The 26,282-nt window shown below is 41.0% G+C and overlaps 1 protein-coding gene across 1 annotated transcript; it reads right to left on the bottom strand.

Annotated features, from left to right (window-relative positions):
* Positions 1-25,027, bottom strand: NLRP2 (NLR family pyrin domain containing 2). The gene is made up of 12 exons (XM_058530275.1): positions 24,735-25,027; positions 22,716-22,760; positions 20,974-21,051; positions 19,596-19,670; positions 17,846-19,448; positions 14,142-14,312; positions 11,914-12,078; positions 10,091-10,261; positions 9,579-9,749; positions 7,400-7,570; positions 2,778-2,948; positions 1-363 (listed from the first exon to the last, which is right to left on the bottom strand). The coding sequence occupies exons 1-12, from the start codon at positions 25,012-25,014 to the stop codon at positions 225-227; spliced, it is 3,240 nt and encodes a 1,079-aa protein (XP_058386258.1). The 5' UTR covers positions 25,015-25,027; the 3' UTR covers positions 1-224.
* Between the last annotated feature and the right edge of the window lie 1,255 nt (positions 25,028-26,282).

Genomic DNA, 26,282 nt, shown 5'->3' with positions numbered 1-26,282 from the left:
TCATGAATGCTTCCACCTTTATTCCTCTCTACATACTCAAGATACAGACACTTCATTCATAACAGAGTTAAGTGACTTGTGCATGTTTATGTAAGCCAGAGACACAACCACGGCTAAAACAACATCTGGCCCAGAAACTAGGACCGCTGAGAAGGCTCATAGGAGGTTCACCACCACCTTGAAGATCCATGACTTTACTGTAGAAGGAATGACTCCAGGGGGATTCAGAAAATGAAGTCATGAGAAGAAGGTCTGTTGTTTTTTGGATCTCGATGATCACTCTCAATAGTCAGTTGTGGGTTGCTGTCTTTGATTTCTTGCAGCAGCTTGTGGATTCGAGCATCAGATTCATCTATCTTCAATCTGGGGGTACAATGGAAAAAAAGAGTTTCTTGTTGCTTCAAGGAGATTCATTCCAAACAGTCAAGTGTCTGCAAGTCTCATGCTTTAGGGATTTGCAGAGCAGGGGCCATCTTTATTGATTATTGTATGCTGCAAAATAGAGTTCCATCTTGATTTGATAGAGACAAAAAGATATCAGGTTAGCACTGTAATGGTATAAAGCCAATCTGTGGGCGATTATCAAATCATCCTTGGTGTGAGATATGGAATTGATGAATATATCCGTGATATAGCTCCACATATGTGATATAGCTCCAGTTATGTGATATCTACTCCATAACTCACTTTGACAACTTCTCTTACTTGGTGGACCCAGGATGAGGTGCACACACTTGAACCAAGTCAGTTGGACCAGCTTTTTATCCCCTTGGCTATGTGATACTTGCTAACTACCACCCTTTATTTGACCTGCAATGATAGACAGCAGCCTCATTTCTAGGATTCATCTTTTTTTTTTTTATAATTTTATTTATTTATTTTTTCCCCCAAAGCCCCAGTAGATAGTTGTATGTCATAGCTGCACATCCTTCCATTTGCTGTATGTGGGACGCAGCCCCAACATGGCCGGAGAAGCAGCGCGTCGGTTCCCCCCCCCGGATCCGAACCCGGGCCGCCAGCAGCAGAGCGCGCGCACTTAACCGCCAAGCCACGGGGCCGGCCCCTGGATTAGGATTCATCTTTTAGTAACCATATTCAGCCATGTGAATGTGGAAATGGGGGTCAACACAGGAGAGGGAATAATTAAAGCAAAATATGTATAAAAATAAGAGACAAAGGATATTAGCTGCCACATTTCTTGTTGGCATTGCTAGTCCTGGTTTTGCTAGTACATGAATCGATTTTTGTTTTCTTGTTCACGATTCACAATACATCCATGCAACAAATTTACAGTTATAAGATGAATAAGTTCTGGAGATCTAATGTGCAGCATAGTGACAGTTAATAATACTGTCTTGTATTCTTGAAATTTGCTGAGAGAGTAGATCTTAAGTGTTCTCACAACACACACAAAAGGTAACTACGTGAGGTAATGGATATGTTAATTAGCTTGATTTTGGTAATCATTTCACAATGGACACATATATCAAAACAGCAGCCAAAATAGCTGTGGCTAAAATAAGGGCCAACTAGCTTCAAAATGTTTTAAACACGACCCTCCAAGGTCAAACATAATTGCATTTATTCATGATTGTTGGAGGTTGGTCATGTGGTAGGAGAACAAAAATAGTTCCCACAGTAGAACTGTGTCTGGCCAAAAGTCTTGAAGAAATCAGAAATGGAAGGTCCACACTGGAAGATATCAATGTGTTGCTCTAAGGATGAGGAGTAAAGGTGGGTTTCTTTGGCTGCAAGCAAGAGAAAACGACTATAGCAAACTTAAAAGGGCTTATCAGAAGGATATGGTGTAGCTGATAGAATCAAAGAGCTAAAAACCACATTTTGAAAAGGGCAGGGCCAGCGCATCTGTGCGTTTCTAGGATCTATGATCCAGGAAGAAGCCCTCCCCTTAAGCCACCCATCTTGAGATCCAAAGACCCAGGAAAGAACGTCTGACTGGCTGGTCTAGAGAAACAGTTCCAATGTTATCTTTGTGGGGGCTTTACATCTTGATTGAAACTCACCAATATTATCTAAAGCAAGAGTGCTAACTCACAAGAAAGGGGCTAGGAAAGGAAAAAAATTTAGTGTCCACACATCTCTTCTTTCGACTAGCAAGGTACCTTGGGGCCCGAGATTCATGTTAAGTAAATATATAATCTATTTCTTCTACATAATTATCGTTTTAAGCCATTAATTGTTTATGTTGTATCTGAGAATTTAAAGAAGTTCCCACACTCCTAGGAAGAGTTCTGTAGTTCTTTGTTGCCATGGTAGCAAGTAAACAACAGAACTCAATGACAGCTTGCTCAGATGAGCCGGTAGATGACAGACAATTGGTGATAGCTTCTACTGTCACAGACTACTCTCATCAGACAGCAGACACATTCCAGAGAACAGGCTTCTAAGGCTGACATTGACCTGCTAGAACTCTGTAACCAATATAGCCTGAAAACAAATGCTTTCCAAAAACATGACAGGAGAGCTGCAGTTTGATTTCCTTAACACCACAATGGCTGGCCGCGATAACACTCCCTCACTTAGAAGAGCCCCTAAATCCAGCTTCTTGGTTTCAGATCGAGTTTTGGACTTATCCTTTGACTGACCTTACCTGCCAAAGCACAGAAGGAATCGATAGGAGAGTTACCTGGTGACCAAATATCAATGGATGAGAGACCAATGTTAGCTGTGGATGCCTACAACAAATTCCTGTGGTTTGTGCCCCTTCCAGACCTGCTATTGTGGAGAAAACACCCTGGGATGTAGGAAGATCTTACCTGAGTGTCTGGAGGGGGCAACTTTGAAGTTTCAAGGCATCACACAGCACCTTTACTCCACTGTAGCCCAAGGAATTCTGGCCCAGATCTAGAGTGGTCAGGTTCTGGTTGCTGCTGAGGGCAGACGAGAGGTCTTCACAACTGAAAGGAGTGATGGCACATCCCCACAACCTACAGATGAAACACAAAAATTCATTCATTCATTCAACCAGTGCTTACTGATACCATCCTACGTGTCAGGCACACTCTTGGGTTTGGATGTCCAATAGTGAACAATAGAAGTCTCTGCCCTCAGAGCTCACCAGTAATAGGAAACAGATGCCATTGCCAATAAATAGTGTTTCATATCCAATAAAGGTTATGAAGAGTAAGGGGTGAAGGGAGTAGCTGAGGATGGTCACTACAATGGTAGAGAAGATCTGAGGGGGTTGAAGAGAATGAACCATAGAGAGATCAGGAGTGGGAGCTCCCCAGGGCAGAGAAATAGCTTGTGCAAAGGCCCTGAGGTTACACATGATTACCATGTAAAGCAACATGAAGGCAGCCAGCCTGAGAGTGAGCCAGGGAGGGTTGTAAGAGATGAGGTCATAGATAAGAGGGTGCCAGCTCATGTAAGGCCCATTGTAAACTTCAGATTTTACTTGGAATGAGATGGGGAACTACTGAAGGTTTTGAGCAGAAGCGTATTACACTTAGAAGTTATTCTTGCCGCTTGGTTGAAGAACTGTAGGGGAACAAAGAAGGCAGAATACAGATTAATTTGAAGCCTATATACCAACCAGATGTTTCCAGGACGTGTGTGGGGATGATAGCAGATTCTGGATATCTGGAAGGGGGTAGCAGGACTTCAAAAAGGATCGAACTTCATATTTGAAAGGAAAAAGGAAGACACATTAAGAATTTTGTTCTGAGAAAATAAAATAATCTTTTTTTTGAGCTGCAGAAGCAGCAGCTTTAGGCAGGGAAAAAGAGCAACTCAGTTTGGGACAGATATCTAAATTCTGCCTATCCAAATTCTCAGAGGAAGTATAAAGATGGGTATTGGCTGAGTGTAGTAGAGAGGAGAAAGCTTTCTTCCATCTGCAGTTGTCGAATGGGCTGAAGACAGAGACAAATAGGAATCCTATAAGCATTCAAAGGGCTTGCATACATATACACACACATACGTATACACACACATATGACATAAGGGAATAGGTCATGGATTTACATTTACTCCAGGATTTAGAAAAGGCTAAATATTAAACATTCAGCATACTCCCTGGCACATTGTTGAATAACATGCATACATATTTCATTATCATAATCAACTTCTCTGATGGATACAACTAGCTCTATTCACTAGAATGTATAACTGAGATTATACGGCCAGGAAGTTATAGCTGACTGGATAAAGGGCAGCCATCCTTCCCTATGCCGGTAGTATGTGTGATTAAGAGAGCCTTCCATCACCATTAACATTGCCACTCTCCTGCAAACACATACATACCATGAATTGTAACCACCAGTGGTTCCCTACCTGCGATTCCGAGGGTTTGCTCACTTGGCATTCTCACCAATGCAAATTGCAATCATGCTGAGACCTTTAAAAATACTGTTGTCTGGAGATTGGATTGGTGGTTACCACAGGGAAAGCTGGGAGGGAGGAGGGCTAAACGAGGGATTAGGTGCATGTGTGTGGTGATGGATTGTAATTAGTCTTTGGGTGGTGAACACGATGTAATCTATGCAGAAATAGAAGTATGATGATGCACACCTGAAATTTATAGTCATAAATCAATGTTACTGTAATAAAAAATAAAAACCTAAAAAAAACTGTTATCTGGGTCTTACTTTTGGAGATCTTGATCTGAGTGGTCTGGGGTACAGCCTGGGTGTCGGGGTTTTCAAAGCTCCAAGCATTTCTATGATGCAGTAGAGACTGAGCACTACAACTACGCTATATCTTCTTGTACTGTAGAGGCTAGAAAACTGGTTATCTTTCGAAAGTCCTTCACAGGTAGGGCTCCAGGTTCAAGTGCCTCTGACTGATGGTACCTAACTCACATGGGTTTGTGAGACAGAACTGAGTTGAGGCCATTTATCTGCTCGTAGAGGCAACATTTTCTGGTTCAGTGTCTAATTTCTACCTCTCTGAAGGTTGGGAGCTGGGGCAGCAGTGGCTGCTTCTTGATGCCTTATGGCATTGCATACTTGAAATTTTTAACTGCTGGCTTTTGGATGACCCAGACTAGAAGCTATTCCTTTAACCATCCTAGTGAATTTTCTCCCCCAGCTTTATGGAGGTATATTTGACAAATAAAAATGATATGTATTTAAGGTATACAACATGATGATTTAATATGTGTATACATTGTGAAATGATTACCAGAATCAAATTAATTAACACATCCTTCACTTCACATAGTTACCATTCTTAAAAATTAAAAAAATTTTTAATTGATGTCATAATAGTTTATAACATTGTGAGATTTCAGTTGTACATTATTATTTGTCAATCACCATATAAATGCACCCCTTCACCCCTTGTGCCCACCCCCCAACTCCCTTCCCCCTGCTAACCACTAAACTGTTCTCTCTGTCCGTGTGTTAGTTTACATTCCACATATGAGTGAAGTCATGTGGTGTTTGTCTTTCTCTGTCTGGCTTATTTCACTTAACATAATACCCTCCAGGTCCATCCATGTTGTTGCAAATGGGATGATTTTGTCTTTTTTATGGCTGGGTAGTATTCCATTGTATATATATACCACATCTTCTTTATCCAATAGTCACCATTTTTTATTTGTGGTGAGAACACTGAAGATCTATTCTCTTAGCAAATTTTCCCTATTTTTCATTGTTGAAAATAGAAGTTGCTGGAGTTTTTCATTACTCTTTATGGAGATATAATTGACATATAACATTGTGTGAATTTAAGGTGTGCAAACACGTTGATTTGATACATTTATATATTGTAAAGTGATTGCCACCATAGCAGTAGCTAATACCTCCATTCTATCACATAATTACCATTTCTTTTTTGTGGTGAGAATATTTAAGATCTATTCTTTTAGCAACTGTTAAGTATATAACACTGTGTTATTAGCTATAATCACCATGCTATACATTATATCCCCAGAACTTGTTAATCTTTATAACTGGAAGTTTGTTCCCTTTGGCCAATGTCTCCCCCTTTCCCCCAGCCCCTGGTAACCACCATTCTACTCTGTTTCTATGAGTTCAGCTTTTTTAGATTCCACATATAAGTGATATCATATGGTATTTGTCTTTCTCTTATTTCGCTTAGCATAATGCCCTCAAGTTTCATCCATGTTGTCGCAAATGGAAGGATTTTCTTCTTTCTCATGGCTACTATTCCATTGTGTATATGATTACTGTATCTTCTTTATCCACTCATCTGTTGATGGACACTTAGGTTGTTTCCATGTCTTAGCTGTTATGAATAATGCTGCAATAAACATGAAAATATACCTATCTCTTTGATATCCTGTTTTCATTTCCTTCAGATATATACCCAGAAGTGGGATTGCTGGATCATATGGTAGTTCTGTTGTTAAGTTTGAGTAACCACCATACTGTTTTCCATAGTGACTGCACCTATGTACATTCCCACAAACAGTGCATAAAGGTTTCCTTTTCTCCACATCCTCACCAGCACTTGTTATCTATTGTCTTCTTGATGACAGCCATTCTAACAGGTGTGAGGTAACATCTCACCGTAGTTTTGATTTGCATTTCCCTGGTGATTAGTGATGCTGAACACCGTTTCATGTATCTGTTGGCCATCTGTATGTCTTTGGAGAAATGTCTATTCAGATCCTCTGCCCATTTTTTATTTTTATTTTTGCTGTTAAGCTGTATAAGTTCCTTACATATTTTGGACATTAACCCCTTATCAGATATACGGTTTGCAAATGTTTTCGCCCATTCTGTAGGTTGTCTTTTCATTTTGTTGATTGTTTCTTTTGGTATAGGAAGCTTTTTAGTTTGATGAAGTCCCATTTGTTTACTTTTGCTTTTGTTGCCTGTGCTTTTGGTGTCATACCCAAAAAATCATTGCCAAGACCAACGTCAAGGAGCTTTTGCCGTATGTTTTCTTCTAGGAGTTTTATGGCTTCAGGTCTTAGGTTTAAGTCCTTAATCCATTTTGAGATAAATTTTGTGTATGTTGCAAAGGTTCAATTTCATTCTTTTCCATGTATTGAAGAGACTATCCACTCCCCATTGACTATTCTTGGTGTCCTTATCAAAGATTAGTTGACTGTTTTTGTGAGGGTTTATTTTTGGGCTCTCTATTCTGTTCTGTTGGTCTATTCATCTGTTTTTATGCCAGTACCATACTGTTTTAATTACTCTAGTTTTGTAATACAGTTTGAAATCAGGAAGTGTAATGTCTCCATTACACTTGATAAAGATCAAGGTTGGTTTGGCTATCCAAGGTCTTTTGTGGTTCCCTAGGAATTTTGGGATCTTGAAAAAAATTTTTTGTGAAAAATTCTACCCCAGTGGATTTTTAAAATACTCAGTTGAATTTATTCCAGTCCTTTGTATTAGAGCTGGGGGGATTTGCTCCAATGATATTTCATTTCAGATATAAAGTTCAGAAAAACATAACTCACCATAGACATCTCAGGTTACACAGTGGTTTCTTCAAAGCCTCGCACAGAAACTTCAGTCCAATAATTCCGATGTGATTCAGCCCCAGATCTAAGTGCGTGAGGCTTGAATTTTGTTGGAGAAGCGTTGAGAGATGATTGCAGCCTTCACTGGTTATGTTGCAGTACCATAGCCTAGAAATCAATCACATGATGAAAAAAACCCTGTTAGTCCCTTACCGGTGAGAGGCACCAAAACCATGATTGTTAACCTCAAGCCTCGGGTTTTAGATGAGCTTGGAGATAATGGAGACATGGAAATGAAATCATGAGATGAGGCTGGCTTTCAGTTTGCAGCCAACAAGGGCACAGGGACCCCAGTCCTACAATCACAAAGAACCAAATTCTTCCAACAACCTGAATGAGCAAAGGAATGGATTCCTTCCTCGAGTCTTCAGAAAGGATCACAGCCCTGCAGACATCTTGGTTTTATCCCAGTGAGATGTGTATTGGTCTTCTGACCTATGGAACTATAAAACAGTTCCAGCAGCAATAGAAGACCAACACAGCTGCCCTTTGATTTTGATGAACTCTAAGTGATTGTACAGGCATTGGCCTCCACAAAGGCCCCCTGTGACTTGGCCAGACCCCAGGGAATAATGGTCATGTGATATATCTAGGGATGTGGGACCACAGGCAGCCTCAGCACCTGTGTTCCCCAAGCTGAGGGCCATAGGACCTGGAGGGACAATAGGAATGGATGACAGATTTGAGGGTGACCCACATGGACAGAAAGGAGCTGATAGACACCCCCATGGCTTGGTAAATTTGTAAATTTGTAGAAACTTCCATGACTATGGGGTAATAGAGGAAGGCCCAAGCAAATTAAGTTTTGACAACTTAGCAAAATAGGGGCATGGATAAAAACACTGAGTTGAGGCTTAGAAAGAAAAGGACTTGACCTATATTTTCTGAGATTCATACCTTCTACAGGGATGCCAACTTGGTGAGATTTACTGTCTAAGTCTCAGTTTTATCATCTGCAAACTGGGAGAGATAAGGATTTTATAAGGCTGAGAGGATTCAATGAAACAATCTCTGGCAAGATGTTAGCAAAGTATCTGGCATATATTAGATGCTTAATACGTGTTGACTGTCATTATTTTGTTTTTCTGTTTAGATGTCTAGGATGGCAGCAATTTCTAACATAATTTGATTTGAATTTAGGACTAGTGGGTGGGGAACATCTTATTCCCTAGGGAACTTTATGTTATTTTAGTGTTTGGGGGCTTAGATAATGGGGAAAAATCCTTTCCTTCTACCTCTCTCCAACCATGAACTAAATACTTCATGAAATTTTAAGTGAATGAGTGGTTTTCAGATACTGGGTGCCTTAAGGTGTATCCTAGTTTAAAACTAATTTATAGGAAAAGCAGACAGTTACTAACTGTCAGAGGCAATTTTGTAGATAGCAAGAACCTCAGAGATGTTAACGCTGAATAGGATATACGAATAGAAATAATCAGTGCAGCCCCATTCATTTCTAAAAATTTGTCCTATGATTTTAGTATTAACGGGATTATATTGAGCTTGTTGGCGAATAAACACATCTACATCCAACTGCAGGTGAAGTTTGTTACATAGCTCTAAAAACACACATTAAAAAACTACTACTCAGCCATAAAAAAAGACAAAATCGTCCCATTTGCAACAACATGAATGGGCCTGGAGGATATTATGTTAAGTGAAATAAGCCAGAAAGACAAACACTGTATGATCTCACTTATATGTGGAATATAAGTCAGCACATGGACAGAGAAAACTGTATTGTGGTTACCAGGGGCAATGGGGGTAGGGGGTGGGCACAAGGGGTGAAGGGAGACATATATATGGTGATGGACAAACAAAAATGTACAACCCCAAATTTCACAATGTTATAAACTATTAAAACATCAATAAAACAAAAACAACAACAAAACAAAAAAATCAAACCTGGAAACCAGCTACTTCTCTGAATCCCTGATAGAACATTGACACCACTTGTTGTAATTTGTTCTCTCACCCTCTCCCACGTCTCACCAGATCTCACCATCAGCATCACACTTGGTATATTCAGAGGAATTATTAAATGCTTGCAACTGTCCTACTTGAATCCAGTATGTGTGTGCACACACACATGCACACAGAGCCAGCAGGGACTTACACTAGGGTCTGTAGTTGACATTCAGGGTAACTCAAGCCCTCACACAGAAGTTCCACCCCATCATCCCCCAGAGCATTCTTTGCTAAACACAGGTGTGTCAGCCTCTGGTTGACAATCAAAGCAGAAGACAGCTCCTTGCAATAGGCTTCTGTAAGGTGACAGTTTTCCAACCTGCAAAAGCACCACACAAGTGGTAAGACAGTGAGAACATTTCCAAAGTTCAACTCTCTTAACTGTCTTCAAATACTAGAGTCCACAGCTACAGCCCTTCTTGTTAATTCCCCACCCTTTCTCAATCACGTGCTAGTGTTCACAGTCATGAAGGACCAGGGATGAGAGAAGGATAAGATGTATGAGACATCTTCCTGGGACCAAAAATGGGAACCAAGTGTTGACATCAGTAGGAGGTTCCACACAGAGTGCCCAGCAAGTCCAGGTGTTACCATTGTTCTTCTCTATGTGTCCCCAGATCTAAAACAGAGATGCTTCGTGGGAAGAGAGGACTGACTTACGACAACCTCTGCAGGAAGCACTTTGGGTGTCTCAGAGTCAAGTACAGCAACTTGGCATCCTCATCCAGGAGCTCATTTGCTGTAAGGTTCAGGCATGTGAGGGACTGGTTGATTTTGAGGGAAGAGGAGAGATCAGCCCACTGCTGAGTGGTGGCAGAACAAGATACCAAACTGCAGGAGAAATGGGAACAAGTCATTCTTGAGACCAAACACTGGAGAACTGTCTCCAGTTTTATCTCTCACTCCACTGCATTATGCTACACCCGGGACTAAATTATCTGGGGCACTGGTTGTCAAAGTGGGGTCCCTGGACCAGCTGCATCAGCGTCATCTGAGGGCAACCAGATAGAAACACACAACCTCAGAAACTCTGGATGTAAAGTGATCTATGTTTCAAAGTGTCTTGCAGTCACTTGGAAGAGGTGTTAAGACAATTCCTGGGCCATACACTCAGAATTTAATTCAGAAGATCCAGGAGAGACCCCCAAACTGGGATTTTAACAAGTTCCCAGGGGTGCAGCCACTGCTGGCCTGGAGACCACACGTTGAGAACTACTTATTTAGAAATCCAGTCAATCAAGCAGAGCATGCGACATGGCACCCGTATTCTATTCCTGGAGATGGATAGTCTTATGGGCAAGTGGAACTTCTTTGGAACATTATGTGTAACATCACGGCCTTCGGGGTGAAGTTTCTAAAAAAAATCCTGATTCTACCACTTACTATATAGGAAAATGTAGTCAAATTACTTAACTTCATTAAACCTCGTTTCCATCTTTAAGTTGGAAGTAAATCATACCCTCACAGTGAGCGTTTAAGGTTGATAATTCCCATGAAGTGCCAAGTGCAATATGTGTAACATAGCTAAAATTCACTAAAATTCAGCTGAAACACTTTCTTCTTAGAGTGTAAACTATAATGGAGGAACCCAAGTTAGCTAGGGGTTGGAACACCAAGTGGAATGTTAATTGCTTCCAGTAAAATAAGCCAAACTTATATGGGCCCTCCTCCTTCCATTTTGGGTATCCTTTTACTCTTCGAGAAACAAATTAGTGACCCAAATCTTCGAATCACACAATATATGTTCCTGCTGAATCTCACAGGAAAAAGAAAGCAAGGTCATTATGAATGGTTGATAATGATAGCAGCTACTATTGAATGCATGTGTGCTTGGACTTGGTTTCATTCAATCCTCAGATCCTTGTGAGATGTGCAATATTCCATTTGCTTGATGGAGAGAAGAACTAGTTAAATAGTCCAAAATCATATGGGTAGAGGCAGAACCACAATTTGAGACAAACTGATCACCTTAAACTGTGTTCCTGTTACTACTCAAACGTGGTCAATTGAGGATCGGTGGAACCCCGTGATCAATGATGGTAATCATCACCAGAGCAACTTCCCAAGGGGAGATCTCTCAAACCAGAGGAGATCTCTCATATCAGAGGACTACCAGGAAAGGGAAAACCTGATGCTCCTGAAAGGTCCTTGCCTGGAAAGATGAAGCCAGTAGCCGGTATTGTGAATCAGGACATAGGAGAAACGTGAACCATATACAAATTATCTCTGACAGAAGATGATATCCTATTTCTGGGAGTTTCTTTGGACTCAGGGCTGTTATGTATGGTTGTCCAGGTTGTTCACTGATCAACACAAGTGGAAAACCAAACTCTAGCCCATTTTCTATTCTGGGACATGTGCCCTGGCTAGTACTATTTCCAGTTAGAATAAGGAATTATTTTTTCTAATTTACGCAGAATTGTTGTATAGGCTTGTGGCAGCTCTGTTTATATGCTGAGGACTTCAGTGATGGTGAGCTATACCTCAGATATTGCAGATTACATTTCGGGTGCCTCAAGACCATACACAAGGGGGGAAGCATATCGTCCTGGTCATTTCCTTGAAGCGTCAGATGTGTCAGAGTCTCATGACCATCAAAAGCGATGCAGAAGTTCCGATAAGCATCAGCTGGGGAAATATTTTTGAGGCTAGGGAAAAGAAAAAATGATGAGGTCTTGAGTTTCTATACCTGTATAGCATGTAAGTAGAAACATAGGACTGTCATATATTTAAGCTTTAGACAGAACTAATTTTTAATATTTTTCATCTTTATTGAGGTATTACTGACAAGTAAAAATTGTGTATATTTAAGGTGTACAACTTAATGTTTTGATATACGTATACCTTGTGACATTATCGCCACAATCAAGCTAATTAACATATCTATCACCTCAGGTAGTTACCATTTTCTGTTGGAGTGGGAATACTTAAGATCAACTCTCTGAAAATTTCAAGTATGCACTACAGTATTGTTAACTGTCGTCGAATTGCTGTACGTTAGGTCACCAGGACATATTCATCTTTTTTTTTTTCATGGAATTTTTTTCCAGTAACTTTGAGATCATAGTGTTTATAACATTGTGCAATTTCTGGTGTACATTATTGTTTATAAATTTCTTAGCAGACTTCATTGTAGTCACCCCAAGTAGTCTAATTATTGTCCATCACTGTACATATGTGTTCCTTTACCCCTTTCACCCACCCTCCAACCCCCTTCTCCTCTGGTAACCACTAATCTGCAGAACTTATTCATCTTGCATAACTGAAACTTTGAATCCCTTGGCCAACATCTCACTTTAGAAACTATTAGAAGCTCCACATTCTTTAGTTATTGCAAACTTTTGCAAAGGGGAAGTCGGTCATCAACGGTTGTTTCAGACAAAAGCTGTTCTTCTACGGCTTTTTGAAAATAAGGAAGGGTGGTATCTCTTCACTGAAGTGTCACCAGTTGGCACATTTTATGAGCACTATTTCTTGCTGCATACTTTGACTCTAAGGAATGCTCTTGCATTTAGAATTAGGATCACATGGCTGATGTAACCCTAAGTGGGCAAAAGCTCTTATTTTTCTACACTGAGAAAGAAGAGATACCTGCAGCTAGAGAAAGTGTCCTTTATCAAAGCTCACTTAGCTGATGAAGTGTGTTTACTCTCTTTCCCCAACCACCTCCCATCCCGCACAAATGTAAGCTTGCAGGACTTCACCAGCACACTATCCACAGAAATGAAACTGAGGTCCAGGGAGATTCTGAAACGCTGTCTTACATGGCAAAAGCGTTCTGTTCTGAGTATGTGTAAGTTATATAATTACCTTTTTCTGGTGTTTCTTAGCCTCATCTTTTCTTTCCAACTTTATTCAACTACATAATTTTTTAAGTTGTATTCAGACAGACATATATCCAGCCCAAGTGAATTTTAATACTCAGTTCTCAGGCCTGTTTCAGCACATCGATACTATCTCCCTATATCAGTGGTTCCCAGTCAGGGGTGATTTTGTACCCCCTGGGGATACTTGGCAATGTCTGGAGACATTTTTGGTTGTTGCATCTCAGAGTGTGTGGCTGCTCCTGGCATCTGGAAGGTAGAGGCCAGGGATGCTGCTAAACATCAATGCAAAGGACAGCACCCCCCCCCCAACAAAGAAATATACAGCCCAAAATGTCAGCAGAGGTTCGGAGATCCTGCTCTACGCACAGCCCTATGGTTGTCATAATAATATTAAAACTGTCCCCAGGATCTTGATGTTCCTCATGGTGTTTTGTGGACATCCAAACCATATTTCACATTGTGTGAAAATTACTTCATAAAAAAATAAAATGGTAGTTGCCAGGGCCTGGGGAGAAGGGGTCATGGGGAATTATTGTTTAATGGGGATAAAGTGTCAGTTTTGCAAGATGAAAAGAATTATGGAGATGGATGGTGGTGATGGTTGCATAACAATGTGAATACACTTAATGTCAACGAACTGTAACTTAAAATTGGTGAAGATGCTAAGTTTTATGTTATACGTATTTTGACACAATAAAAAGTTGGAAAAATTACTTTAGATGGTTCTCTCAGTACACAAATTTAAGGACTGGATCTCAATTCCTTGTGTATTGAGTAACCTGTTGGAGTCTGGGATAGGAATTCAAATATTCCTCCAATATTAAAAATGTCAGAAGCTTGGTCATGCCCTTGGTGTTTCAATCCAGGGATTAGCTTCTACTTACACCACTTTCTGGAGATTACAGGTAGCAGAGGCTATTTTTTCACAAATAATTCTCACTGATGTGGTACTAAGGAAGCTCTGACTGATGTCCAGAAATATCAGATTCTTGTTTGAGCCAAATACAGAACAAAAGTCCATCCAGAAAGGAAGCACGTGTTGATCATTTTGGGACCTACAGGGAAGAGACAATTAGGGTTGTTCTGGGTGTATATCCCTCATAAATAAGTATAACTCTAAAAGTTGGACGACTTAATCATTTAGCACCACTATCAGAAAACTCGTTACCTAAGACATAACACTGGAGAAAGAACTTAAACTTCTTGCACAACAATCTAATGAAGGGTTAGAATAAGTAAAAATTCCAAGCATATCATTGATAAAAGATTGAGAGAAGTATACATCATTGATAAAAAATTGAGAGTAATATACATATCAATAGAGAATATGTGAATATCTAATGTTGTATCCATATACATAATGTTTTCAAGCTAATTTACAACTATATTTGCTAACCTAAAATGACATCCATAAAAACTTGAGAAAATATAATCTTTAAGTAGTTACATATTCATATACACTGACTTCTCAAAGAATATTTATTTTTGTTCTGGTGGTTGCTTCTGGGTGGTAGGATTTGTGTGGGTGACATGGCTTATCTTTTTCAATACTGCTTTAACTTTCTATTTACATATGGGATATTTGTAATCAGAAAAAAATTATTTTGATTTTCAGGAAAATGGTGCAGGCACTTGAAACCAGGATGTGTTGGAAAGTTAAAATATTTTAGTTATTGACTAGGGGAGACTGTGAACCTGGGGAGTAGTCTAATATCTGAAGGTTTTCATGGAGGAAGACAAAAGAGCAAGTGTGCAAGGAATAAAAGTAACCTAGTAAGTTAAATATAATAAGAGATCAAAATGTAAGTGAAAGCAGCATCTAGTATTTAAGCTCCTGTATGCCAAGCACCTTGAATAATTTTAGAATTAGACTTATTTAAAACATACTACTCTGAGCCAGCCCCATGGCTTGGCGGTTAAGTGCACGCTCGCTACTGGTGGCCCGGGTTCGGACCTGGGGCGCACACTGACGCACCGCTTCTCCGGCCATGCTGAGACCGTGTCCCTCATACAGCAACTAGAAGGATGTGCAACTATGACATACAACTATCTACTGGGGCTTTGGGGAAGGAAAAAAAGGAGGAGGATTGGCAATAGATGTTAGCTCAGAGCCAGTCTTCCTCAGCAAAAAGAGGAGGATTAGCACGGATGTTAGCTCAGGGCTGATCTTCCTCACCAAAAAAAAAAAACAAAAAAACAACAAAAACAAAAAAACAACAAAAAAATACTACTCTGACGTAGATACCATGGCTACTTGGAGATAATGAGATTGAGGCATAGAATGTATCTGATTCACCCCACATTTACATAATTAGTAACAGAGACAGAACTCAAAGGCAGACAATCTGACCCCAACACCTATGCTCACTTCCTACCATCTTCTACCTCTCAGCTTATAATTGAGCTAAGCGGATTGCAAATAAAGGCAGTCAGTTTCCAGAGCATAAAATTTTAACTGAATGATCAACTTATTATTTTCAACCCTGCCTCTCACCCTTTTGAGGTTGGTCACTTAGTTACTCTATCTTCTGAAGAACAATCGTCTTTCCTCCTGCAGAAGGGCAAGGCGATTATAGAAGACCATGTTTTTGAGATGCTCTTATCAAGGCACTAGATGGAAGGGTTAATTTGAGTCAATGTGAATATCTTCCTAAGATTCAAAAGAGCCTAGAGAAGAAACAAACAGTCTCAGGAGGTGAGAAGCTATATTAGTAGACTTGATTGAATAGCAAGTCTCACAAAGTAGACATTTTGGGATTTGATATAGAAGAAAAAAGAAATCAGACAGAACATATGTTTTCTCAGCTCTAGTGTCCCTAGCTATTTAAGACTAGATTATACCTTTGATTTTACTAGTGGTCTTTGCCTTGATGAGAGGCACACTCAAAATATATGATCTTATTGTACATCTTGAGACAACACGAGGAGGAAAAGCTATTATCCACATAGAACTTGTGACTTTTCAAAGAGCACAGTTGATATGCTCTGGGGAGAAAAACTGAAAGACTCTGTAGGGTTAGTGTTAGCAACTGTCTTAGCAAGATAAGATAATGAAACCACTAATTCCCTCCTTATGACTCTGCTACTGAAGGAAGTGGTCTAATCAGAGAACATCTGTGATTTAATCACCTTGGGAGTTAGAGACCAGCAATGCTGTGATGGGTAGAACAGAAATTCTGGAAAGTGGCAAAAAGCATATGAAAGGAACTTTCATGAAAAGCATGAGTTTGCAATACAGATCAGAATAGTCAAAACTAAAGACGCCCATTGCCTCCTTCTTCTCAGAGAGGAGCTCCAAGAGCCAGGCAATCAAACTAGGGTTAATAACTGCCATTAACTATGGTTAATTAACTGCCATTAACTAAAGAACACTGGCACCTTCATTGGTCTTAATCCTATCAAGGTTAAAAAGAAACAAAAAGAAAAATAGAGACTGTTTGACTTGGGATCTTGGATGGAAGAGAGAGAGGAGGTTATTGGTGCAAATTTTCTTTTCATTCACAGCATCTCTTAAATAAGTCTCCTGCAGAGTAAAGATTTAGATAAACTAATATGCAAGTCTGTGTATACATTTGAATGAGAGAAGAAAAAATAAATTAGGATCTGGATGAAGAAATAAGGTCTGTGGACTGCTGATTATCCGTACAGTAGAGAAATGTTCATGCCAAGCTGTCACAATCCTAATGCTCCCTGGGGGTAACTCAAGTTTATGACTCATTACTAAGTGATGAAGGAATGTGAGGGGATGTGTCAAGCAGACACCTCCACCAGGAAAGAAATGAGGGTATTTTATTCTGGCCCAATAAATATGCATGAGGATTTCAGATAACCTAGGGATGAGGAATAGTTGAGTTGACAAGATAAACATCAGTATATTGGAGGACACTACACATCACCACGAGGTAGTGATTTTGGATTGTGAGCACAGGTCTTTATAAGCCAATAGACTTGAGTTCTAATCCCAGTCAAGCACTTTTCTGAAGCCAGTATCTTCATCTCAACATGGAAGATTACACGTCTCCAGTAGCCACCAGGTTAGAAACAGTATTTGGAAACTCTGTATGAGCTCAGTTGATGTTACTTGAGCCTAAATCAAGAATAACAAAGACTCATAACTGATGGGGACCATCTCATTGTCTAAGTCTGTTGGACGAGGTGCCTGTGAAGAGAATCTCTACGATCATGGATGAGGTGTAGCTTTCAGAATCCTTGTTGATTCCACCTCTGACTACACATCTTTAATGCTTTCCACCAATCATGCCAAAATTGGAACAATCACTTCATACATCTCCTGAAATCTACACAACCAACATGCAGATTGGAACGGGTTGAGCCACTTGTAAAAATTGCTCAGCTAAAGAAAAAAGGAGACAGGTCTCAAAAGAAGGTCTGGTTCCAAAGCTCCCATTCCTAATCACAACATCGTACCTCCTGCCTTGATTGTTAAGTCAACAGGATGAAAGTCCACAAGAGGGATAATACCGACCTTAAGCAAGAGATGATGGGAGACCCTTTCCTCTTCCTAATGGAGCATGGGATGAAGTTGAAGATAGGCAGATCTAGCAGAGTAAAAAGTCAGAGTTCTTACCTCTCAACCTGAGCATCTGATTCCGATGCAGTATGATTCTCCAGGAATATTCCCTTTTCTACCTGCAGCGAAAATTTCTGCAAGTTTTGACAATGCTTGAGGCAGAATGATGCGTGTATGATGTCCATTTTATTTTTCAAGTGCAGGGACATTTCCTTGATGCAGGCCATTGCATCCTTCACAAGCTGCTCCTCCTGAGATTCGTAAAGACAGTACAAAAACTCCTTCATGTCCATCACTGAGGAGAAGGGTTTACCCTCATTGGACTTGATTGTGCATTCCAGCAATTCCTGCTTGACCTCCAAGGACACTCGGCAGCCAAAAGTTGTCTCCAGCTCCCTGGCTCTCTTTTCATTCAAGAGGCCAAATAAGAAGTGCCCCACATGGGCCAGGGTGGTGTTCTTTAGTCTTTCTTCCTTGGAGAGCAGCTTCTGCACATCCCCGATGTCCCACCTGTGGCTATCCCCATCTTCCTCCTCCTCCTCTCTCTCCAGGACATAGAACAAGGCAGCAAGAAACTGCTGGACACTGAGGTGGATGAAGGAGTAGCAGCCCTCACAGTCTTTGCCCTTCTGGAGGATATTCCTGTCCAGGAAAGGATGGAGGGCAGACTCCTTTACCCCAAGTCTCTCGAGGTCTTCTCCATCAAACACAGACGTCTGTGTCCAGACGCCCTCAGCAGCCAGGAGACACAGGGCCTCCACTGGAGCTTGGAGGCCCTGACTGGGGCAGCTGCCGGGAGCTGGCGTGAACTGGCTGCACAGGAAACGCAGGAACAGTGATGTGGTGGTCTGGCAAGTCAGGGCGGGGTCTTCCCCCTTCTCCATCTGCAGTCGCAGACAAGTGCAGACGATCCAGCACACGGCGGGGGCCGCGCCCATGTGGAACAAAGCTGCGTTGCTCCTCATCGAGTCAAAGGCTCGCAGTGCTTGAGCCTCCTCTGCAAAGTGTTTCAAGAAATACGCCTTCCTGTCCAGCTCTAAGAACCCTTCGATTTCTATGAAGAGTGGCTGTTCAACCAAGAGCCGGAGCTCTCTCAGGGCCCCCGGTCGAGTAGTGATCAGTAAAGTGGCCTTGGGTAACATTTTTCTCTTCAGCAAACTCCCCAGGAGGATGGGCACCGGCTTCTGCTTCTGCCAGTCGCCACATATGTCATGGATGAGTGCCCCCGGGGGGACTCTCAGCTCGTCAAAACCATCGATGATGAACAGGATCTTCTGTGCTTGGGCTAGGATCTCTGGAATGGCATCCTGCAAATCTGGCCAGCTCTCGGATATCAGCTCTGCAAAAGTGCACGCCCCCTTGTGGTTGAGCTCCTTGCAGCTCAGATAGAAGGTGGAATGGAACGTCTTTGCGAGGTGGTCCTGTGTCCAGTCCAGCATCAACTTCTTTGCCAGCATGGTTTTCCCTACGCCTGCAGGACCATGCAGCACCACCGTGTGCGGAAACGGCCCTGTAAGCATTTTAGGATTGCAGAATGGGATCAGCATCTCATATCTCTGGGCGACAATATGGATGTTTTCACTGGCCTCAGGCCAAAAGTTCTTCTCCCAGATGTGCCAGAACTTCTTCTTCATTATATTTCTGTATTTGTCCTGTTTACCTTCAGTGATATGAGTTGGGGGATAGACAGAATATAATTGATTATTCATTAGGGAAAAAATACCTTGTGTTAAGTAGGAAAGGAAAAAAAGGAGAAGTGGGGGTTTATGAAGAATCAGCTGACACTCGAGGAAGATATGATACAGACCTGGCTCTTCTCTTTCCAAACTTTCTTTTGCTTCTCCTGGGTTTGTGACATCCTCTCTCTGTACTTGTGTAAGCTCTGCAAAATACAAATTAAAGTGAGCTTGACACGAAAATAGGTGTACTTCTTTCATCAAAAATATGATGTGAAAGCAGGCTCCGAGGAATCCAGAATCTAATCTAATTTCTTTGTCCATATTATGTGCTGGGAAGTGCAATGCCTGAGTTTATAGAGAGGAACAGAGCAGATGACTCCTGAAATCAAGTTACATGCCTCTACCCTATAGAGCCATAACAAGAAGTACTTGCTCTATCTAAACTCAAATGATTTATTGAAACTCCTTATATATCTTTTCCACTGGACTGGAACAGGCACCGGGAGATCAGGAGATACACCTTCACCATAATAGCCTCAACTCATTATAGCCACTCAAGTATTTGAGTCAATAAGTAGTGGCATGCCACCTGTCAGGAATCAGACAACTCTAAGTATCTACCCAAGATAAATAAAAATATGTCCGCACAAAGACTTGAACATGAATGTTGATGGCACCGTTATTCAAGACAGTCGAAAAGTAGAAACAATTCAACGTCCATCCATTGATGAATGGGCAACCCAAATGTGGTATATCCATACAATGGAATATCATTCAGTGTTAAAAGGAATGAATTAGTGATACATGCAACAACATGGATGAACCTCAAAAACATTATGCTAGGTGAAAGACAGACACAAAAGACCACATATATCTAGAAAAGGCAAATCCAGAGAGTCAGAAAGTAGATTAATGGTTGTCTGGAACTGGTGGAGAGAGACCAGGGAGTGACTACATATGAACATGAGGGATCTTTTAGAAAGTGTTGTAAAATTGGATAGTGGTGATGGTTGCAAAACTCTGTAAATTTACTAAAAATTATTAATAGTACACTTAAAATGAGTGAAATTTATAATACATAAATTGTACTTCAATAAAGCCATTTAAAAAAATACTACCAGGCAGACTTGAGAGAAAGACTAATGTTAAATTGACCACAATGTCAGTTGAGGCAAGCCACCTACCTACAATAGGTCTCAATTTTCCCATCTGTGAGTTGATATTGTTAAAGTCGTCTGAGCATCCGAAGTGGAAAAATCTAAGAGAAACTATACAATGTACTCCTAATTTTTAAGAACTGAATTTCATATGAAGTTCTATGAACTGAATTCTCTTCAATGTTCATTTCCTCCCTTTCTTCTTATATAAGGGAGGAAGGCATTCTCCATGAGACGGTTGGTGATTATATATAGTGGAGAAAATGAGGTTTTAGAGAGATGGGAGAGGACAGCAAGGAGGGGTATGTTTCGCTTAGCTTTCTCCAACAGTGGACGTTCTAAGACCAACCTGGCTCCTTGTCGTCTTCTAAACGCTGCTGTATTTCTTCCGGGTTTTCACATTTTGGTTCCCGAGTCCATGTGATCTCTGAAGAAAAGAGGGGACATTATAGGTTTGTCATTGTGCTAGTATTGAAACTTCTGTTTGGGAGAGAGTGGGACTTCAAGATGGCTCAAGTTCAGTGATTGGTTCTCAATATTTAAGGCCATATTTCATAAAAAGTATGTTAAAGATGTACTGGAGATAAAATTAAAGTGTGTCAGGCCATGGTCTCAGGCTTCCATGCCTTTCCTGGCAAGTGAATTCCTATGCAGTTCAGAACACATGGTGAGAGAAATGGACACATATACACAATCACTCTTTCCTAAGGGCATTAGAAAGACTTCATTGATCAATTCTCTGTTTCTGATGAGGTAGATATAGTTACATTGTCTTGGGAAGGAATATAGGAACAGAGTGGAGTCATAACAGTGGAAGAAATATTTCAAGCTCAATGTTGGGGAATGAAGACGTGAGCCTGTGGAATTTCTCTGAAAAGATATCCAGGAGGCCGTTGGACATGAGCATTTGAAGTTCAGGGAAAATGCTGGTTTGAAGATATCCTTTGGAAAGTCTTTGGGATATCAATAGCCGGTAAGCCTCCAAGTGATATCACCAGGACCAGCATGCTGAGTGAAGAAATGGCCAACCAGTCACCCATTTTGAAGATTGGGTGGAAGAACAGGAGCTCTGAAGGAACTGAGGAAAAATGATTATATGCAAGTGATAGAACACAAGCAACAATGTCATGTTGCCAACAGCAATGTTTTAAACAAAGAACTCTCCGGTGCTAGTTTACTCAGAACATTTGATTGAAAACCAACTTCATGGCAGATGCTATTCCTTAAAGCATTGCCAAATGTCAGATCTACTAGACCATCAATTTACCTTTGAGATTTAGGTCGTCATTGTAGGACATTTAACATATTTGTGTATCGGTAGAAGCAGTCAGATCATCTGGGGTTTAGGTGTGAATGGTGGTGCCTTTATTTTTCAAACCACTCCTCCATCTACTGTTACCTTGAGCCCAAGTCACATTTTTAAGGATATTGGTGATGTCAAGAGAACAGAATGTTGAAAATCTCTCACTCAACAATCCTTTTGACTAGGATTAGCAAACTTTTTTCCCCCCTGCAAAGGGCCAGATGGTAAATATTTTCTGCTTTTTGGGCCATACAGGCTGTTGTAACTACTCATCTCTGCCCTTGTAGGGCAAAAGCAGTCACAGGTTGTATATAAGCAAATAAGTATGCTGTATGCAAATAAAACTTTGTTTATATTCACTGAAATTTGAATTTAATATGATTTTAATAGGCCATAAAATATTCTTTTGATTTTTTTTCCCAATCATTTAAAAATGTAAAAACCGTTCTTAGCTCGTGGGACTACAGGAGCACATGGCAGGCTGGATTTGATTTGTGAGCCATGGTTTGCTAACCCTTGACTTAGGTCAGACTAAAATCCAGCTTATCAAGACTCCAAGGGAAAGCTCACGCTCTTTCCCACATTTGTGTGTATTTACTGATTTCTAGTCTAAATACTACCTCGTTTTAGCTCTCCATGTCTTACTACTGCCCACCTGCATGACAGCAGAGATAGGTCTTATATTTCTGTGCATCTCTAGTGCTCAGAACGTTATCTGATCTAATAAAACAAGTCCCTGAATTCCAAAGTCTCGTATGACAAAAAAGGTTGTAAATGAGGTAACTTACCTAATGATGGAGGCTTATTTTCCTGAAGTGACTTCAACGCTGCTTCTGAAAAAGGAGGATGTGGAAGAAAATTGCACTTTTCAGACCCAGACCCTCATAGGTATACAACTCTGAGTTTCTTTTTTTTGTGTGAGGAAGATCAGCCCTGAGCTAACATCATGCTAATCCTCCTCTTTTTCCTGAGGAAGACCGGCTCTGAGCTGTCAGTAGACAGTTGTATGTCATGGCTGCACATCCTTCTAGTTGCTGTATGTGGGACGCGGCCTCAGCATGGCTGGAGAAGCAGTGCGTCAGTGCGCGCCCGGGATCTGAACCCGGGCTGCCAGTAGCGGAGTGCGTGCACTTAACCGCTAAGCCACCAGGCCGGCCCCAACTCTGAGTTTCTTTATGCTATTTTCAAATTTGTAATCTCCAGAGCCCAGCTAGGGTCAAAAATCCTCACTCACTTATTGAAGACAGGGAACATGAATCTAAAAACAGATTACTGGCTGGAATAAAACTGGCAATTAAAAAACATCATAGGATAGGAAGTAGAGATGTTTTAAAGATCCTTGCTGAGGAGCGAGAGAGAGAAAAAAAACTCTGTAGAGTAGTGCTAAGACAAATATAATGCCTATTACAAAAGCAGACTGCCTATGTAATTAAAAAATTTCTAGTAGCCACACTATAAAAGATAAACAAGGTGAAACTATTTTTCATATTTTAGTAACTCTATCTAAAATGTTATAACTTCAACATGTAATCAACATAAGAGTTATTGATGAGATAGTACATAAAACAATGCAGTTAAAAGCTGGTTCATATTTTAGTCTACAGCATACCTGAATTCAAACGAGACATAGTTCTTTTTTTTTTGTGAGGAAGACCAGCCCTGAGCTAACATCCAATGCCAATCCTCCTCTTTTTTTTTTGCTGAGGAAGATTGGCCCTGAGCTAACATCTGTGCCCATCTCCCTCTACTTTATATGGGATGACACCACAGCATAGCTTGACAAGCAGTGTGTCGGTGCACGCCCAGGATCCGAACCTGCCAACCCCAGGCTGCTGAAGCAGAGCTCACGCACTTTAACCGCTTGCACCACTGGGCTGGCCCCCATGAACGAGCCACATTTGAAGTGCTCAATAGCCACATAGGCTACTGTGTTAGGCAGCAGAGCCCTAGACGACATTATAAAACCTTGGAAGCACATTGGAATCACTTGGGAAGCCTTTAAGAATCTCACGCCCAGGCGGAACCCTAAATCAATTAGTTAAATCAGTGTCTCCAGTGACAGGTCCTGAGTATCAGTATATTTAAAGCTTCCCAGGAAATTCCCAAGAACAGCCAAAGTTGAGAACCACTGACCTAAAACATGGTTCTCTACTCAGGGCCATTTTGCCCCCAAAGGGACATTTGGCCGTGTCTAGAGACATTTTTGGTTGTCACAAGTGTGGGGAGTGTGCTGCTAGCATCTAAAGGGTAGAGGTGCTGGGATGCTAGCATCTGGGTACCAGGGATGCTGCTAAATATCCTACAATGCACAGGATGCCCATTCCCTACCAAATAAAGAAACATCCAGCCCCAAATGTTATTAGTGCTGCTGAACTAAAGGAGGGAAGGGGTTTGAATTTGTGAGGGTGTATGAGAGTGTGTGTGTAAGAGATAGAGAGATGTTTACAGACATACTATATGGGGGAAGGAAACTTTATAAGTGGGAGTTGAAAACAAAACAGAGGGTCTATAATAGTTTAACATCTTGGAAGACATATGAAAGAATGGGATCATGAACACTTTTCAGAGAGTCTTGAACAGGAGAAGGGATGTAACGTGAGGAGGCCAGCATAGGTATATAACACTTGCAAGGAGTAGAAATAGCTAGGAACTAAGAACCTGGAGAGGCACCAGACTTTATGAAGGTCTAGCATTTGTGTTCAGGACAGGTAGCGTCCCCAAGGCTCAATGTTATTTCTGTATTTCTAAAACCGTGGAGACTGTTATTCCTTCCTCTCAGGACACAGTGTGGACTCATTTCTCCTTACCTCTGAGTTCATCCTTTGCTCTCTCAGATAGATCTGTTCTGTTCATCTTGTCAAAGACCTGGATGGTCACCATCTCTACCCAGTAGCTGGGGCATCGGTTGGTGAGAATTTCTGCCAGTTGCTTCCCATCAGCCTGTTCTACCTCCATCTGGGGAATGTGATGTAACTCATCTTGCAGGGAAAGGGTCCTCAACAGAGACTTAAACTTGCTCAACTCATCCTGGTCGAGCTGTTCCAGAAGAGGCTGCAGGTTGAAATCCAGCTGTGCAGAAGGCACCATCTTGTCCTATGTGTGAGATCTGAGCTTTCAGCAATAAAGAATTAAGGGAAGAAATGGAAAGAGACAGTGAATCGGTATTCTTATCTGAAATGCCGGCTGCCTCTGTGCCAGGAACTGGGCTACTCTCATTGCCTAACCTGCTACTTTAAGGACAAACTCTCCAGTAGAGATAAAGCTCACACAGAACTCTCTTACTTCTTGGATTGACATAGTGGTTCACATTTTCAGAGTCTAGGGCCCTTTTGAGAACATGCAAGTCCCTGAAGGTAGGTAGGAGTCTATGCTGATGGATGTCCTGTATCTAGCAGATCATCTGTTTTCAGTAAATTTGATGTACAAAAGAGCTAGTGACAACGATTGACTTTAGCTCTCAGTAATAACTTGACATGTAGTTATCTTAGGATGTTTATGGAGATTGACTACTAAACAAAGATCTTGAGTTGAAAATATCTTAACAGACACTCGCTGTGCAGTTGAATAGGATGCCTTCCCAATTCACCGTTGCTTGAAAAGAGTCACTTCCTGACCTCAATATACCTGGATTTGAAATCCTGTTCATTTAACAGTTGAGTATTTGAACCAACAGTCCTAAGCCCGAATTTCCAGTTGTAAAAGCAAGCATGGCATCACCCACCTCATTAAGTGGGTGTGGGCATTCCTTTATTCAAATAAAAGGTCCCATTGGATGCCAGGAACAATTTTAGAACTAAAGTGATAGCTGTAAAGATGGGTAAGAACCCTGCCCACTTGGTGTTTTTCCTTAATTTGGGTACACATATGGGGTATGGGGGAAAACAGACATTTCATAAATAAATTTGAGCAGAAGCAGGTGACATAAAAATATGAAGACAATGAGATAGGGCAGTAGAATGACGGTTATTTTGCCTCATGTGGCCATGGACGTTTTCTTAGAGGAAATATCATTTCAACTGAAAACATGAAAAGTGGGAGCTGACAGTTGTGGAAATTTGTGGGGGCTAAAAATCCCAAGCACAGTGAACAACCACTATAAAGACCTGGGGCTGAAATGAATTCGGCATGTTTGAGGCAGAGAACATAGGTGTGTATTGGCTGGAACAGATGGACACCGGATGCTATTTATACCCTAGGATCGGACAGCCTATCCAGGTACCAGTTGCAGGTTAAATTAGGATTTTTTGATTTGATGCCAACTACAGCAGGAAGCTGCTCCAAGCTTTCCCGCAGGGTTACCACAAGATCTGATCTATATCAGAAGCACTTTCTCTCGCTGCTTCGGCAGAATGGCG

Source organism: Diceros bicornis, chromosome 34 (assembly GCF_020826845.1).
Source record: "Diceros bicornis minor isolate mBicDic1 chromosome 34, mDicBic1.mat.cur, whole genome shotgun sequence".
NCBI lineage: Eukaryota > Metazoa > Chordata > Mammalia > Perissodactyla > Rhinocerotidae > Diceros > Diceros bicornis.
The sequence above is the reverse complement of the archived record's forward strand: the minus strand, read 5'-3'. Positions and strand labels throughout refer to the sequence as shown.

Excerpts from the sequence above, each read along its gene's own strand:
- NLRP2 (XM_058530275.1), bottom strand. The coding sequence starts at position 25,014 with ATGGTGCCTTCTGCACAGCTGGATTTCAACCTGCAGCCTCTTCTGGAA. Across the intron at positions 10,262-11,913 it reads TGTAATCTGCAATATCTGAG|TTTGGTATCTTGTTCTGCCA; the intron begins GTATAGCTCACC and ends TTTCTCCTGCAG. Across the intron at positions 364-2,777 it reads TGCCCCCTCCAGACACTCAG|ATTGAAGATAGATGAATCTG; the intron begins GTAAGATCTTCC and ends TTGTACCCCCAG.